This window comes from Euprymna scolopes, chromosome 21 (assembly GCF_053919585.1).
Source record: "Euprymna scolopes isolate OS-2025 chromosome 21, ASM5391958v1, whole genome shotgun sequence".
NCBI lineage: Eukaryota > Metazoa > Mollusca > Cephalopoda > Sepiida > Sepiolidae > Euprymna > Euprymna scolopes.
In genome coordinates this window covers 20,218,039-20,237,116 of record NC_136502.1, presented here as the reverse complement: position 1 = coordinate 20,237,116, position 19,078 = coordinate 20,218,039, and the positions used below count along the sequence as shown (strand labels likewise).

The 19,078-nt window shown below is 34.4% G+C and overlaps 1 protein-coding gene across 1 annotated transcript in view; it reads right to left on the bottom strand.

The window, feature by feature from the left end:
- LOC145242047 (protocadherin gamma-A3-like) overlaps positions 1–19,078 on the bottom strand; it is a 283,808-nt gene that overhangs the window by 69,809 nt on the left and 194,921 nt on the right. Inside the window, exon 2 of the mRNA XM_080104939.1 lies at positions 9,872–12,284. Coding sequence (XP_079961065.1) covers positions 9,872–12,271 — 2,400 coding nt within the window. The 5' untranslated portion in view covers positions 12,272–12,284. The remainder of the gene's footprint in view (positions 1–9,871; positions 12,285–19,078) is intronic.

Below are 19,078 nucleotides of genomic sequence, written 5' to 3'. Positions count from 1 at the left end.
TTCGCCAGATAAGAAAAGATTAATAAAAAACTTTTCAAATTCGAAAGTGCAGAAATATAAATATAGAAGTATATATTCATAGAACAACAACTTCATCCAGATTTAAAAGCTCAATATCAGTGATAGAGCCAAATATAAGTAGAAAATGCAAGATATTGTAGAATTAGAATTTGCAATATTTTATTCAAAACAAGGAATATGAAATAGAAGTGAAAGGTTCCTTAATTCATAGAGTTTCAAAGAAAGACTCTTCTCCTCAGATAAGTATAGATAAGGATCTATTTTTGCTGGTTAACTAAAATTTTGAAAACAGTCGAGAAATAAAATTGAAAGAAAAGTAAAAGTTTATGGATAAAATGAAAGGGGATACTCAGCAAAATACAATATTTATTGTTGTAAATATCCAGTGGTATCCAAAAGTTCGCAATAGGTGAGGTGATTAATGATTCCAAAAAGAGTTCTGTAAGATATCCTTTCGAATCTCTTTAAAAAAGATTCGAGGTTAGAGAAGCAATGAAAAGTCTGTGTAGTGAAATGCGAGAATAAAATCCAATCCTTGGAATAAATAGTTTTTGTGTAGAGTGGCATATGAAGTCTTTGTTTTTTAATATAGTGTTCAAATGGCAAGGAGTTAAAAAGTAGAGAATGAGCTTTAAAGTGTGACAATTGGCAAAATAACCTTCCATGGCCAATGTAAATTAGCAAAAAGCAAAAACATTGGTCACAGAAGGATACCATTGAAAATCGCCACAAATCATTTCTTCGTTTTTATATTTTTAAACTAAACATTAATCAAAAGTGACTTTTCCTGGGTATTCATCGTCAAGCCCAAATATCAGCTGCCGTGATATTGTAAACAAACACAGACGGAATTTGATGAACGACATTATCATTATTATTTTTTATTTATTTTTTTGTGAATTAGTCCACCGAGCAAATTATTCTCCATAATATATAATAATCAATACAGGATTGATTCTATGACAATAATACATACGCAATCTTCATAAATTAAAATATCATGTTTAAGCATATTGTACGACCGGGCAATTCTGGACAACCAGCTAGTTATAAAATAGTTAAATAATCACTCGAATTTATATTATTTTAAAACTTGTATATGAGAGAGACTGGGAGCAGGTCAGAGAGTTAGGGGGACTTTCACAACTTTTTTTTAAAACTTTTTTTTCAAAGATTATCATAGACGTTAAAAAATTTGGAAAAAAATAAATGTAACGATTTTTAAAAAAGGGCGTTCATTTTCTCATCATAATATTCTACTTCATTGCTACCCGACTTACTGTCCATTTCTTTATTGATGTGTCACGTGATTAGAACGTTATAACAATAAAGTGAACGCCCTTCTTAAAAGTTATTAAATTTTAATTCGTTTTTTAAATTTTTTCTGCTAATACTAGCTTGGATGCCCGGCGTTGCCCTAGTGTTTGGAGGTATGTGTTGAATAAAAAAAAAATAAATAAAAAGTGGTAGTAGGCAGGCAGGCAGGCTCGAACCCATACCGCAAAGGAGGAAAAGAACGTAAAAAAACAACAAAAAAAAACGTGACGTCTTTGCTGATGCATCCATCGCCAAATTGAAGGTGGCGAAAGTTTAAATTAAGGCTAGCCAATCGAAAAGAAGGGATGACTTTCGAAAATATCGGCGAAAAAAGCGACCTCTCCTTGTAGAAAAGTGCCCAGTTGAGGGCGAAGGAATTAATATTTTGGGCCAATTTTTCGATATTTGTTGTCCGAAGGGTCGACTTCAAAACGATACAAATCTCGTGAAAATCAGTCGCCTCTATCGAAAGTCTTAGGCAGAAATGAAATACATACATACATATATACATACATACATTTAAACAGACAGGTGAGATTTATATTATAGATGATACTTAAGTCTGTAATATATGATAATCATCGATAAAAGAAAAAAACTTTTAAGAAAATATGTAAAAAACACGCATTTTTAGAGGGTGGGAATTCTCATATAGTTTTGAATATATAGTGCATGATAATAATTGTTCAAGTTGGCATTTGTATTGAATCAAATAGTCCTCAGTAAAAATTTTGTAGAGCTATTTAATAAAAGTATACAAGAATTCAAATTTAATGGTTACACTTATGCAACTGTTTCATTCTTATACCTCAGTAGTTTATTCAGATTGATGGCTCTGCTCTTATGTTTAACCATATGAAGCTGAGTGGATTACATGTAATACAGATTTAATTTGTTCATATCAAATGCATATAGATGCACTATAATAATAATAATGATCTATCTAAAATATTGAATTATCATGTTGTTTTAATCAGAGCAAATAAGTATATGATGCAAATTAACATGTTATCACATGTTATCTCTTTTACATGAAGTATGAACAGAAATATATCTTAGTCGACAGCCAAAAGTTGAAAAGAGGTTAAAGCCTCGTTTTTATTTCCAACCAGTTATTGACGTTATAAAGGACTAATCACGTGATCAAAATGCCTCCTGCTGCAAAAAGAAATAACTGGATCAGTAATTTGTATGAATCAGAAAGTTGTGGGAATTTGACTGTCAGTTATTATTATTATTAGTCATTTATTATTAAAATCGGTTTCCCTGGTTATAAAGAAGTATTCAAGGTATGGACCACTAGAAAATTGCCAACATTCTTAATGCAGATTGTGTTCTGCATTCATCAGGAATCGAACATGCAATGCTGAGTCGTTAGTCCAAGCCAGTATCCACGTAACAAATTGCAACTTCTGGTTCCAAACACCTTAACAAAAAAGGAACAATTATCATGCGTAATATTCTTTGATGAAGTCGAAAATAATGAAATTAGATTCACAGATGATAAACATCGTGTTTATTTGGATTCTATTGACTGTTTTGAAATTCTACAATCGCCATTTTTGTCACCCTATAGAACTGCTGCATTTAAACGGGGATGGTTGATCCTGTGTTTGAGATTTTTATGATAATTCTGAAAAGCAAAAAAGAATTTGCTTATTTTTTTTTATTCTAGGTTGTTTTTTTGTACTTTTGTTGTGAAATGAATTCCTTTTTGCCATTTAGATTGAAATTTATCATGATTGAAAATCTTGTGATGAAAAAAAAATAGTTCAATTGATTGCAAAGTAAAGATTCACAAAATTATTTAGTTTCACTTCGTTTTTTTGGAAAAGTGCTAAAATCTGGCACAGATAATTTTCTAATATATGCATGCTTATATATATATATATATATATATATATATATATATATATATATATATATGCATATAATGCTTAAATGTATGCATATATATGCATGTATATGTGCATATAATGCATATGTGTGCATATACGGCAAATAATGTATATATATATATATATATATATATATATATACATATACAGATACGCACACACAGGCAAGGTCAATTTCATATATATATATATATATATATATATATATATATATATATATATATATATATATATATATATATATATATGTATGTATTGTGTATCACAGAAGTGAGTACACCTCTCACATTTATTTAAATATTTAAGCATATCTCTTCATGGGACAACACTGAAAAAATGATTTTTGTGACGTTGGTGACTATGATTGAATAACTCTATTTTGGTCTCATCAGACCAAATTACATTGTCCTAGTAGCTTGCAGGTTTTGATAAGAAATTATTTGCAAATTCAAGTCTGGCTCTGATTTGTTGATTGGTGAGAAGAGGAGTTTTCCTTGCCACATAGGACTGAAGTCTACATTCTCACAATGCATTAGTCACTCTGCGTTTAGTAACATTAATCCCTACAGTTTCCAGTTCATTTACCAATTCTTTGCGGGTAACTTGAGGATTATCTGAAACAGTTCTGGTCATTTTATTCAATGCTCGATTCGAAATTATCTGACAGTGGTATGATGCATTTTCCTTATTATTGAACCTACTGTCGAAGGATGCACGTTGAACCGTTTTCCAATCAACCCGTACCCTTCACCACACTTATGGGCATCAATAATCTTGTTTCGCAGATCAACACTATGTTCTTGGGTTTTAACCATTATTAAAAATGTCAGATAATAGCAAGGCACTGCAGATGTCTTCAATACACGATTCACACCTACTAACCGAAAAATTTGAGACCAAGATTGTTTTTTTTAAATAAATTCATTAAATAACGAAAAATCCAAAAGTTGAAGAAGCCAAAATTCTATGTGGTATTAAAAAAATCTAATATTTGAAATTAAAAAAAAAATACTGCTACAAATGGATAGAATAGAGACACACTCTTAAATACGAAAATTCGGCTTAAAAAACGCATTCTGGTTGAATGTCAACCGGTGTCAATTGGAATGTGTCCCTTTTCGTCGGCACTTGGATTAGGGTCCTTATTCTAGACAAGATCCAAACAGAGAAATGAATGGAATTAGAAAATTTCATTCATTTGTTACTATGCATCGATTACTTTTTACACAATTTCAGAATTTTCGTTTTGATATCTTTTCGAAAATGAATATGTTAACTTTCCGAGTAGTAATATGCGTTTTATGATGCAAGTTTTATACTGTTAAAATTTTGTTTTAAATTCTGTTTTACAAGTGTTTATTAAAATGAAAAATAAAAATTTCCAGCATGCATCGAATACTTATCATCCCCACTGTGTGTGTGTGCATATATATATATATATATATATATATATATATATATATATATATATATATATATATATATATATATACGTGTGAGAAGCGTTTTTTTTTTTTACTAAGAATGATGATTATCTTTAACAAATAAAAATATTCCTGAATTTTTGAGGTGAGGATTGATTTGTAAATGAAATTGTATTTTTACATGTTTTTCGTTTGCTTGTGTAGACAAAAAAATGTGAACTTCTTAAAAAATTCTGTAACAGATTGTATAAGAATTGCTTATTCAAATTATTTGGATTTTTTCGGACTACTTTCCTCATCTTCAGTTTTATTTGCCCAACGTTTCGATTGATGTAACCTCTAACCTTCTTCAGGGACCCGTAGCGTAGTGGGTATAGTACTTGGTAAAATTCAGTTGTATAAGTTACATTCCTGGAGATTGAAGGTTCAATCCTCATTGCAGGTGACCAAAAAAATACAATTGCAAATTATTTAGTACTTCTACCCAATTATGGCTGATGGAACGAGGACATGCTTCCCTGTGGATTAAGGGTTGCGTTTGAAATTCCGTGCAAATTCTGAAGATCGAAAGAAAGATTCCCACACTCGTCAAGATACACCTGGATGTTATATCGGCTAAAACGTTGTGTAAATAACATTCAAGCTGAGAACAGTTGTCTGAAGAATCCAAATAATACGGACAAAGAAAATATGGAAAACGTATGTTATTGATGTTATTTTTTTTAGTGTTTAAAGCGATTAATTGATAAAAATGGAACATGAAACGTTTATGAAAAACTGGATATTTTCAACCTTGTGAAACGCTCTTCCTTCATAGGAATGTATGTTTAGTCGATCTGTACAAAATCTCTAAACCAAATCGCAAAAAGAACCAGCATTACGAAGTAATAATTCCTTCTGTCAAGTTTGATTGCCAATCGAAATCTCTCTTAACCTGTAAACATATTAAACAACGTTCCTCTCGAACTTTAGGCCTGATTTGTGTGCTTAATTTTAAAATGCATTTGTTTTATTTGTTTGGTTGCTTATGTAGACTGGAATTTGATGTCTACATTGCATAATATTTGATATCATTTAATGTATGTTAGATTTAGTTGAAATATTTGGCTGTTTGGAAATAGGGTGTTTTGTCTAATAGTAAGTTCATTGTTATATATATATATATATATATATATATATATATATATATATATATATATATATATATTGTTATTGTTGTTATTTTTCAAGCGATACATACAGTTAATATTGGCTCCGCCTCGGAGCTCATTTTTTCATTTACTTAGAAAGTCGCCCTTTTTAATTTGGACGTATATAACATTTTTATTTATTTATTATTTTTTAAAACGGTTGTGGCTGACTATATATATATATATATATATATATATATATATATATATATATATATATATATAGTCAGCCACAGACAGACTGTTTCGCTGTATCACAGCTCTTCAGTGCGACTAGACTAACAACTACCTCAAATCAGGCGATAGTTGGCACTTTTAACCGTTACGGTATTTGACTCCTGCTAATATATATATATATATATATATATATATATATATATATATATAGTAGAAGCTTGGGATACGGTGGCCCTAGGATATTTTTTTTTAGGTTACGATGTGGAATACGATGTTTTTCCGACCCCTAGTTACGGTATTTGCCCCACCTTAGGGTCATTTATAATGTTATTTGATTATATACATGTGTATTATATATTGTACCGTATTTTGTTACTAATTTTTAATGCCGTATCCCGGGATTCGACTTAATAATGCCTCTATTTAGTCTCAAGAAACAATGGACATTCCTGTAAGGGAAGCTGCACATGTAATTGTGAGGCAAGTGTTGCGCAATCACCAACCACACTTCTCCTGGATTGACACTGCTTGGGTTCAATGGCAAATAGAAGACCAAGACCGACTGGAAACAATGCCAAGATAAGCGGAAAGCACATACAGCATCTGAAATTCCAATTTTTTGGGTTACTCATTTTAGTACTGACCAGGATCAACGTTGCTTAACTTCGGTAATCTAACAGCAACGTGATTATGCTATATATATATATATATATATATATATATATATATATATATATATATATATATATATATATTCCTCTCCGTCTGTCTATCCGTTCGTATATATATATATATATATATATATATATATATATATATATATATATATATACTCTCAGTCTCTCTGTCTGTCTGTCCGTTCGTATATATATATATATATATATATATATATATATATTCCTCTCAGTCTGTCTGTCCGTTTGTATATATATATATATATATATATATATATATATATATATATATATATATATTCCTCTCCGTCTGTCTATCCGTTCGTATTTATATATATATATATATATATATATATATATATATATATATATATATATATATATATATATATATATAAATATATTCCTCTTAGTCTGTTTGTCCGTTCGTGTATATATATATAAAATGAAAATTACAAATTACAATTGAATTTACCAAAATGATCCAAGATGGTAAAATTAAAGTAAATTATGAATATTAAAGAATTAATATTTATAAATTATAAGGTACTCCTGCAGTATTTTACCCACCGATTTCACGATCTTAGCCGAGCGTTGACGAACGCTTTCGGCGTTAACGCCGACGAAAGCCGAGAATTCGGAGCTACGGTGCAAGAACGCTAAAAGTATGTGAATAGCAACAACATTACAAGGAAAAGATATTACACACACACAACAACAAAATGGATAAAATTAATACAAAAAATTTGGATAAAATAAATCACAAACACTTACCGTAAGTTTTTTTAAAGTAAAATAAATTTATTTTGTTGAATATTTTTTTTTTTTTGGTTCATTTTGTTTTCCGATAGCTTTTTTTTTTTGGGGGGGGGTAAGCAACAGTAATAAACACTTCAATGTTTTTTTTTTTTTTTTGTGTTTTTAACAAAACGTTATTAAACAGTAACAACAATGTTTTTTTTTGTTTGTTTTTTTTCAGTAATGTTTGTGGGGGGGGGACAACAATTACTGTTTATCTTTAGTTCCGACTGGAAGATTTTCTACTGACTGTAGAGGGGCAAAGTAGGGAGCAAAGGGTTTTCAGAGGATGTGGAAAGAAGCTCCTTCCCAAACCGGGTAGCCTTCCGCGATTTGATTTATTATGGAGACAAAAGGGTTATGTCCAAATTTTTGTCTCCACATAAATTCGCATAAATATGTTTCCAACAGCTCCCGGTTTTTTGGGTTTTTTTTATCGCTAAATTAAATAGCTGAAATGAAAGGCTGTGTATTTTTACTTTGAACAATAAAATAACTGAAATGAAACGCTATGTGTGTAATTTCAATGAAAATTATTCGTCTGCTGCGCGTTCGTTTGAAGCGCCCTGATTGGCTGATAGAGTATCGTACCGCTCGCCATGTTCCGGCGTTTTCCGACGGATGTCGATCAACGCTCGGCTAAGATCGTGAAATCGGTGGGTAAAATACTGCAGGAGTACCAATTTTAAAGAATTAATATTTATAAAACTCCGCGGATTAAGGACTATCCATTTATCTTGCGTTTCCTTTTCAGATTAAATATGTTTTAACTCATTTCAAAGTATTCTTTAACATATTTCATGAACTGTTTGCTCATATATATATATATATATATATATATATATATATATATATATATATATATATATATGTATATATGTATATGTATATATATATAATAGAAGCTCGGATACGGTGGCCCTAGGATATGTTTTTTGGGTAACGATGTGGAATACGATGGTTTTCCGGACCCTGGTTAGGGTATTTGCCCCGTCTTACGGCGTTATTTATAATGTTATTTGATTATATATTATACATGTGTATTATATACTGTACTGAAATATTTGGCTGTTTGGAAATATATATATGAACGGACGGACAGACAGACTAAGAGGAATATATATATATATATATATATATATATATATATATATATATATATATATATATATATATATATATATATCCAAAGAGTACCAAAAAAAAAATTCATATATTTTTTTTGCATACTGTAAGAAATTTTGTATATTTTTTTTTTGCATACAGTAAGAAATTTCGTATATTTTTTTGCATACAGTAAGAAATGTCATATATTTGTATGCATATGGTATAAAACTTCTTATATTTGTTTGTATATGGAAAGTAATTTCCTATATTTGTATACATACGGTAAAAACTTTTGTATGTTTGTATTCATACAGGAAAAAGTTTTGTATATTTTTTTGTATACGGTAAGAAATTCAGTATAATTGTTTGCATATGGTAAGAAATTCCGTATGTTTGTAAGCTTACAGTAAAAAATTTCTTACCATTGTATGCATACAGTAAGAAATTTAGTCTAATTTTATGCATATAGTAAAAAATCTTGTGTATTTGTATGCATATGGTAAGAAATGTTCTATATTTCTATGCATACAGTAAGGAATTTTGTATATTTTTTTATACATTAATAAATTTGTATATTTGTATACATACAAGACGAAATGTGTGTATTTGCATGCATACATTAAGAAATTTTGTATATTTTTTTGTATACGGTAAGAAGTTTCGTATATTTGTATGCACATGGTAAGAACTTTTGTATATCTGTAAGCACCATGTAAGTGACTTTGTATATTTTATTCATACAGTAACGCATGTTTATAAATTTTTATATATAAAATAATACATGTTTACAGTAATAAATTGTTATATATTTTGCATATGTAGTAATATATTATACATACACTAATACACAATATATCTGTATACATACAGTAGTACATGTTTTTATATTTATATGCATGCTGTGATACATGTTAATATGTTTGTATACATACAGTGATACTTTTTTTAATATATTTGTATACATACAGTTGCACACGTTTCTATATATTTATGCATACAATAGCACATGTTTATGTATTTCTATGCATATAGTTATGCATGTATATATATTCGTATGCATACAGTAATATCTTATTGTTGAAACAGTAACAATGAAATGTGACTGTAACAACGATGAAGGAAAATACGATTTGCCATCTAATAATCATGTTACTCTGTTTCGGGAAACTCGTATTAAAAACTGAATATATGGTCACTTTCTTCAGATTCTTCAGTATTTATGCCACAAGGAATTGATGCAACAAGTGAGGATGAATTTTACGTACCTGACTAATGATATCCATGGTTTGTGGATTTTTGGCTGACACCTGCTGATGATTAACGAATTTGTCTGTTGGGTGTGACCCTCTTCTCGGACCAGTAGTGACCGGAATGTTTCTCTTTTTGCAAGGGTCGGTCATGGCGACAGGCACCCCGCCCTGTGACCTGCACATCAAGTGTCTCTGTTCGTTGACATATCTACTGGTGGCGCTCGTCTGGCACTCGCTGCTGCTGCTGCTCGTCGACGACCGGCTGTGGCAGCGCAGGAAACAAACTGAAACCGATGCTGTAATGATCACGGCTAACGTTACAGCACCCAGAACGATAACCACCGCCAAGTTGAGGTGGACCTTGTCGTCTGTTCGTATGTGAACGGCATTCAGCATGCCGGACGTCTTGTTGCTGACAGTGAGTGTCAGAAACAATGTTGTTGATGCTGACAGAACTGGACTGCCGCTGTCTTTCACTATAAACTCAAGTTCATAAGAACCACTGTCTTGTGGCGCGAGGGCTCGGTTGAAAGACAAAAGCCCTGAGTACTGGTTGATAGCAAACAGTTGCCTGTCATTACCACAAATTATTTCATATTTGAGGAAGGCGTTTTCTCGGCTGTCACTGTCTGATGCTTTGAGAACTGTGATGTTTTTCGTATGGTGGGGAAAATACAGGACATCAAGCGAGAAAGGGTTAACGCTTGGGTATGTAAAAAAGGGAGAATTATCATTTTCGTCCCTCACTTCTACGATGACGTCTACGGTGCTATTCAATGGCGGTATGCCATTGTCTTTTGCTAAAACCTGAAACTTGTACATTTTTTGAAACTCGTGATCCAACGATATGATTGTGGAAATCAAGCCATCCTCTCTAATCTGAAACGGAACAAACTGTTTATCCTTAGACTGAAGGGAGTAGGTTAGCTTACCCCCAGGCCCGAGATCAGGATCTGTAGCATTAATATATCCAACTGGAATATTAGATTTCCTGTTTTCAAACACCAAGAATTTTAGCATCTTTTTGGGGAAATGTGGGCGCACATCATTAACATCGAGCAGCTTTATAGCAAACTTGTTCTCACTGTACAAAGGTGGTGACCCCTTGTCCCGGCAGCTGATTGTAATTTCATGATGGTCCTCCGTTTCTCTGTCTAGTGGTTCTTTGAGAATGATCTTGTATTTTTTTATGTCGTGGCTCTGGAGTTTGAATTTAGCATGATGAAGATCACAGTTTACTTCTCCATTGCGTCCGGCATCATGGTCATTGACTTTGACGTAGGCAATGAAGCTTCCAACTTCAATGTCTTCGGAAATGGCAACGATGTTGTCCGGCGATTCTGAAACATAGTTCATTTCTATACTTGGTGCATTGTTCCGTTGGTTAATCACATTTACCAACACTTTGGCAAAAGAAGTTAAAGGTGGGCTGCCTCCGTCCATAGCTTTCACATAAAGCTCATTCGTAAATTCCTGGCCCAACTTGAACTCTTTGTGTAGGAATATCTCGCCAGTGACTTGGTTTAGTTTGAAGTGAGATTTAAGATTCTCTGAAGTTTGGAAACTAAAGTGGTAGGTAGTTTTGCCGTTTTCTCTTGAGTCAAGGTCTGTTGCTGACAGAATCACAACTGGCGTGCTTTTACTTGGTTCGTTCTTTATTGATATGTTATAGATCTTCTGGGAAAAGATTGGCGGGTTATCGTTTACGTCAAGAACTGAGATGTGAATATCTAAAAGGCTGTGTTTTGGTGGGGAACCGCCGTCCCTGGCAACAACTTGAAGCCTGTAATGACTCCTTATCTCTCTGTCGAGTGCCTCTCGCAGCACGATGCTTAGATCTGAAGTCCCGACTTCATTTTTAGACTCTGCAAGCATAAATGGATTATTAGAATCTTTTTTTATCTCATACGTAATCCGTGAATTAACGACACCGACATCACGGTCAATGGCATGAGGGATCGGCCTCCTCGCACCTTTGCTATCATCTTCTTCAAATTCTATATTGACCTGCTTGTTTGGAAACTCTGGGTGATGATCATTGACGTCTTTTATTTCTACTCTTACTTCTAGCAGCGTAATAAACGAAGACCCCTTTTTAACGGCAATGTTAACCGTCTTATAGCATTCCTTGTACCGCTTGCACATAGTTTCGGCATCTAACATTTTAGCAGTGTAGAGTTTCCCGGTCATCTTCGAGACGCGGAAGAGCTGGGAATCACTGGACGTGCTCTGTTGTAGTTGACTGAACGTGATCATGCTGTTGTCTTTCGATGAGATCTGGCTCATGAGGTCAGAGTCCGATGCAACATCCCCGACGTAACTGCCGCGGCTTTTCCCTTCCATCACAGTGTAGGTGAAGCTAAGGCTGGAACTTGCGGGGACATGTGACAGCAATGCACACACAAGCATCCACATATTCAGATCAGCGCTGTGAAAAATAAAACAAAAGACAAAATGATTATTAGTTGGCTTAATTATCACAAATTAAAAATTAGTCGACTAAAACTGTGTTTATTTATTTTTACATATTTTATTTTTTCTGTGTTATTCTAAGCATTGTATGAAACATGAGCAATATACGGCATAACAACGTAGTCACATCGGTTCCTGTTGGATGACTAAAGTTAAATGACGTTGAGCACAGTCAGTATTAAAGTGGGTGATCATTTGGGAATACTAGCTGCTGTATTTTCTCTCCGATTACCTCTGCATTGTTTCCAGTCATCATGGATTCAAGCATGTCGTTGATAATTGCACAGCTCCTATGTTACAATATGTTTGATTCATAATGGGGTAGTTATTTAAATGCTGCCCACCTCAGCATTATGTGGCACAAGGCCGGAAAGTGAGAACCCTGCAGGCTCCCCTAAAGGAGGGGCACTCCTGCAATTTTAAAAATTGCCTGAGTAACCCCGTCGGCATTCCCCGGTCAGGGCGCCTCAGGCAGCAAGCAATAAACTTGCCCCACCGGAAAGCCCGGTGGCAAGGCCTGGGAGGGTGGACCTCCTAGGTATTACCCAGGCGGTGTACCTCAGTCCAACAGGTGCTGGGCGGTTCCCGGCCCCTCACCTGTTGGGCTGAGTGTCAAGTGATGAATCCTTGACATGTACTACCCTGTCTCCCTGCAGCCGAAGCCGCTAGGAGACACATCCCATCATAAGAGGTTTATAATGGGGTATATATTTATTTGCTGCCCACCTCAGCAAAATGTGGCACAAGGCCGGAAAGTGGGAACCCCGCAGGCTCCCCTAAAGGAGGGGCACTCCTGCAATTTTAAAAATTGCCTGAGTAACCCCGTCGGCATTCCCCGGTTGGGGCGCCTCAGGCAGCAAGCAATAAACTTGCCCCACCGGAAAGCCCGGTGGCAAGGCCTGGGAGGGTGGACCTCCTAGGTATTACCCAGGCGGTGTACCTCAGTCCAACAGGTGCTGGGCCGGTTCCCGGCCCCTCACCTGTTGGGCTGAGTGTCAAGTGACGAATCCTTGACTGGTACTACCCTGTCTCCATGCAGCCAAAGCCGCTAGGAGACATCCCATCATAAAGGAAGTATAATGGGGTATGATCTCACACAGTCGGGCGATTCTATTTATAAACGATGCTGCTAGGAACTGACGAATCAAATTGATTCACGTTCTGTAACCAACCAATCAGAAACCAGAATTGCTCCATAAATATTAAACCTTTTCTGTATCAATTTCGCATATGTTTTTTCCATCTCGACACGGTAAGAATCTTTTGCTTTGTGGAACTGTCTACTGCAAACCAGTCACCTCTCAGGACTTGTGTAGAATAACGAACCATCGGAAACTGTTCTGTCTACTGCAAATCAGTCACCTCTCAGGACTTGTGTAGAATAACGAACCATTGGAAACTGTTCTGTCTACTGCAAACCAGTCACCTCTCAGGACTTGTGTAGAATAACGAACCATCGGAAACTGTTCTGAAACTAAACATGGCTTACACTTCTAGATCTTGTTTCACAATTAAACATGCATCTAATTTATAGGGGTTATCCATTGTCTCTCAAGACTCAATGGAGACTATGATGATTATTTCTTTTGTCTTGGCACCATCATTTTATGTAATTAAAAGATTAGTTATTAAGTTTGACGTGAAATTAAATTCTTTGTGTTATTTATATTATAGCATTTATTTTAGAAGACACATATATGGTCCACCCACGCCAAGCTTTCGCAAAAAGCATTTGTCTAGCTACAATCACTACCAACAGTTTTCCCTACTATCTACCTGTATCTAAATCTGAACACAGATTCCATAAACAAAGTGTCTTTCCTAGAACTGCCCGCCTGTGAAACTCAGTTTTGCTGGAATGCTTTCCAGTTGACTACAACATGATCGTTTTCAAGTCCAATGTAAACAAGTTTTTGATGTCTCACCCCTTTAAATAGTTATATTCTGCCCAACTTCCACCAAGCTGTCATCTCAGTGATGACCATACACTCATTAACTATAATCCTTGAGTAGCCTCCGGACCTTGATAAGTGGTGACTCGCCCGTAAAAAAAAAAAAATACCATTTACAATAAATATTTGTCATTAGTTCTCTTTCAGCATAAATGTCAATTGCCATATGAACAGATTTCTGTCAGTGGAAAGAACGAAGCACATGACTGTCAAAAACGCAGATGCAGATTTGAACCAATTAAATCATTTGGTGATTTTTTTCTTAATGTCTGCCAAGAAATTACTAGAAACGATGTTATGAAAATGCGTAGCAGAACTTCGGGATTTTCAAACTTTTACTTTTAACTATAAATAACAATTACTCGATGATTTTTCGTAATTTTTTGATATATTACTATTTTCGACATGACAATTTACTAGGTAATATTGTTTTTGCTTAAAACAACATATTTAAAAAAATCGATTTGTCGACTGTCTTAACAAGCACCCAATAAAATGTTAGAAATCCACTTGGGAAATGTCACTATGCCATTTTGTTTAATATTCAATTTTTGAGTGATTATCGAGACTCCCTGAATGACTGTTTCAACACTATTTTGTTTTGAAGTAAATAAACACTTTAAAACAAGTTAAAATACAAAAAACTTATTGAATGTTGTTCTCACAACGTTTTGGCCAATATAATCTCCGACCATGCATCTTGTCGAACTCAGAAATCTGTATGGAATTTTGAATGTAATTCTTTATTTAATCCTCAGGGATCACGTGATCCTATCCCATAAATCATGATCCGGTAGAGTAATTTGAAATTGTACTGCCAGTACTGAGGATTGAACCTACCACCTCCGAAAGACTGTCACTTGAAACTGATTTATCTGTTGTGCTACAATTCTAGGAAAATCAATAGTATAACTCCGGGATTATGTTCTATAGGTGTGGAAATATAAGCCGCTGAAACAAATATTGATCAACATTCTTTATCGTAGCCATTTAACAGGTATGTGTGAGATACTTCACTGGTCATTCTACTTTTTTTTTTACAAAGGAGTCACTAATTATTAAGGCCTGGAGACCACTCGAGGATAAGGGCTAATGAGTGTATGGTAGTCAATGGGACAATATCGTAGTAATCGTTAGTAGAGGAAATTTGGTAAATTGGATTACTTAAGGGGATGGCTTGTCAAGAACTTGTTTACATTGGACTTGAAGACAACTATATTGTAGTCAGTTGGAAAGCAGGAAAACGGAACAGTTCCACACATGTGCAGTTCTAAGAAATAAGTTTTGTTCATGGAATCCATGTTTAGGTTTAGGCACAGGTTTAGTGTGGGAGAAATTATTAATAGTGGTTTCAACTAGACGAATGTTTTTTAAGAAAGTTTGATAAAGAGGGGACCATAGAGTGGAGCACAGACGAGCACTTGCCATGAAAATAACAGTAGAGTAGGGAAAGACCTGCAACGCCTCTTCTGTAGAAAAGAGGTTGCAGAGAAGAGAAAAGGGCATACCCTACTAAGCCACAAAGTCTATTTTGAACTCTATCAAGGCCCAGATGTAGCAACAGTACTCCATTCTAAGATGTACTAGGTAAAGAATCGCATCAACAGTGAGATATCTACTGGAGTGGTAGAATGATCCTACCATTTTTCCAGCGATGGATTTGATTTGTGTGTTTCATTTCAGATCAGGAGTAAAGGTTAGATCCAGAAGCTTGTCAAAACATGAAGCCTCGCTAAGATGAGAACCATTTATTTCAATTGATGACAGACAGAGTCAGAGCTTCATACTGGAAAGATAAAGCTTTGTTTTAGATGCATTAAAATTAACCAGCCACCCCTTTTCCTGATTGCACCATGTGCTCAAGATTAAAGGCGAGAGAATCAGGGAGATCTTGGTCATTTACTGCCTTTGAAGTGTTGCCATGGATGGTGGTGTCATCGGTATAAATATCTATGAATGATCTCAGGATGTGATTCAGGAGATCATTCATGTGATTCATGAAGATCAGGACGATAGTTGGGCACATGTGGACCCGTGAGAGATACCAGCATTAATTCTGTGAGTTTCTGATTTCAGCCCATAAAAGGAACTTTGTGTGTGTGTGTGTGTGTGTGTGTGCGTGTGCGTGTGCGTGTGTGTGTGTGTGTGTGTGTGTGTTCATTTCATATAGACTCCACAACGGCTAGGCTGATTTTATTGAACTTTCACACAAATATACTTTATGTATCTGGCAGTATTCTTAGATAAATTTTGTATGAGAATGTCTTTGATAATTATTGATGATTGCTAATCAAAACACATCCGATGAAAGAAGGAACAGGCGATCTTGACCAAAGTTAACACTTTATACAGCCTAACATCACAAGTGCATTTGAGAAGTTTTATTATCACACAAGTAGAAAGACTCAAACATCAACAATAGGTCCTTTAATATGACAGGTGCGTTCAAAAAGAATGTTTTTGTTTAAAGGACAATTACTCCATGATACTTGACTTTTTCATTTTAAACTGAAATTCCATCTCTTATCACTGCACAAGCAGAAAGACCGGGTATATAAAATCAACAGTAGCTTCTTTGATATGATAAGTTCGCGTTCAAATTAATCTTTCTATTTAGAGCACAATTGAACCTTGATACTAGACTTTTGCATTTTAAACTTTGGTTCCAGCCATTATATGAAAAATGATTTTCCACAGTGCAATATAGACTACAATATATTTTGGACTACGTCACTGCAGGGAGGCATGTGAAGCTTCTTCCCAGAGCACCACGGTGGGTCCCCGACTAGAGCAGGCAATCAATTGATTTGATTTACAAAAATGGTTGATTTCACCGATTTCAATGGCAATAAAAAAACGGGAGGGTGAAACATTCGTTGATCATCATTCAATCCCGGGCAATGTCAGATGTCCCTGTTAGTAGATAAATAGTATCCCAGTGCCAAGATCATTGGTAAGATTAGTTTGGCCGTGGTGTTGACACATATATTAACAAAAATGATACCAAACAAATAAAAAAAAAAGTCTGAAGCACGGATAAAAAATCAAAGTGCCATGTTCGTCAGCAGAGGTTCTTTTAATAGACAACATGGAGGATCCGGTCAGCATTCTGCGAATGTCGAATCCCTTTTTTTTATTTTGATTTCAGCTAAAAAAAATGCAGCAGAACAAATACAAGTAAATGAATATGAGAATCACAAACAAAATGCAGATGAAAAAATAAACCACAAAGAAAATTAGACTAATAATGAGATGCTGTTATGAAGGCAACCTCCACACAAAGAGGCTCCTTTACACATATAGAATATAATCATACAATCATACAATCGCTCTACCAAACATCCTGTATAAATTTACTATTATTTTGCACAATGTTTTTCGTTATTAACCCTAACAGAAAGATGAGCTTAAACCCTTCATAAGAGATTCATCATTTCTTTATCTGCTTTGGCTATCTTTTATTAAGTCGGATACTTTGGACTACTGTTCTCATATTGAGTGTTATTTTCACAACTTGCTGGTCGATGTAACCTTCGACATTCTTCCGGTGTATCTTGTCAGCTCAGGAATCTTTCTATCAAACTTGGGGATCTACACAGAATTTCGAACAGAACCCTTTATTCTATCCACAGGAGTAACATGCTCTCGTCCTGTCAACCATGACTGTGTAGAAGTCTTAAGTATTTCGCAATTGTATTTTAAGCGTTATCTACACTGAAGATTTAGCCTTCAACCTTCAGAAGAGTTGAATTTTACAACTGAATTTTACCAAGTACTTTATCCACTTGCAGCAAATTCTAGTATGCATTTTAGGATCCTTAAAACTATTTTTGTTTTGAGATGTACAACCTTACTATCAAACGTTGTGAAAATAACTCAAAATGAGGACAATAGTCCAACTAATATGAATAATCAATCCTCAACTCAAAATTCAGAAACAAAATATTAAACTATTTTTTTTGAAAACTAAGAAATGTTAAGAAAATATTAAATGATAAAGTCATTTTTTTTTTAAATATATAATGTCAAAATTTTCGGTATAGAAACATACCTTTATCAAGGGTAGAAGACTGTCCGTGTTAAAATGTTGTTGGTTTTTCTATTCATATTCTGATGGTATTAACTCCAGGAGAGTCGAAGCCCTCGTGGAAAGAGAGAAATGACGTCTAGTTTCACTGGTGATTGTAATATTCTTTAAACTTTGATGTGTATACGCTAAGTCGAGCGGGAATTTTGAATTAGTATGTTTCACATCTTAGCAAACATTTCATAATGTTGAAATAAAAAAAAAATTCGAAAACCAAGAAATTAATATTTCTTGGTTTTCCAAAATGTTTAATTTTAACATTACGAAATATCTGCTGAGATGTTAAACACGTTACTAATTAAACTATTTCGTTCTTACTCTGTAACTCGTAGGAAGATTGGCTTTGCTGGTCTCAATGCAGTCAACCATTAACCAGCGTCAACCATAACGGTGAAAATAATAAAAAAGACTGTAGCTTTTAACAAAAAAAGTGACCAGTGATTTTATTTATTACATTTTCACCCCGAACAAGGCACATTGAGATTTTGATGTAGGGGGCTACTATCAGGGACATAAGCTACAGGAGTACTATGTGGGAAGTTGGGCAGCAAGATGTTGGTTCACGTTATACTTGAACTTCTGCATGTCAGTACAGTTAGGAAAGCAGGAACTCGGAAGGGAATTCCAAAGTCTAGCGGTTCTGAGAAAGAAACTACTGGAGTATAAGGCTCTCTTACATCGAGGGATCTCAACTGTGAAGGGGTGGGATTT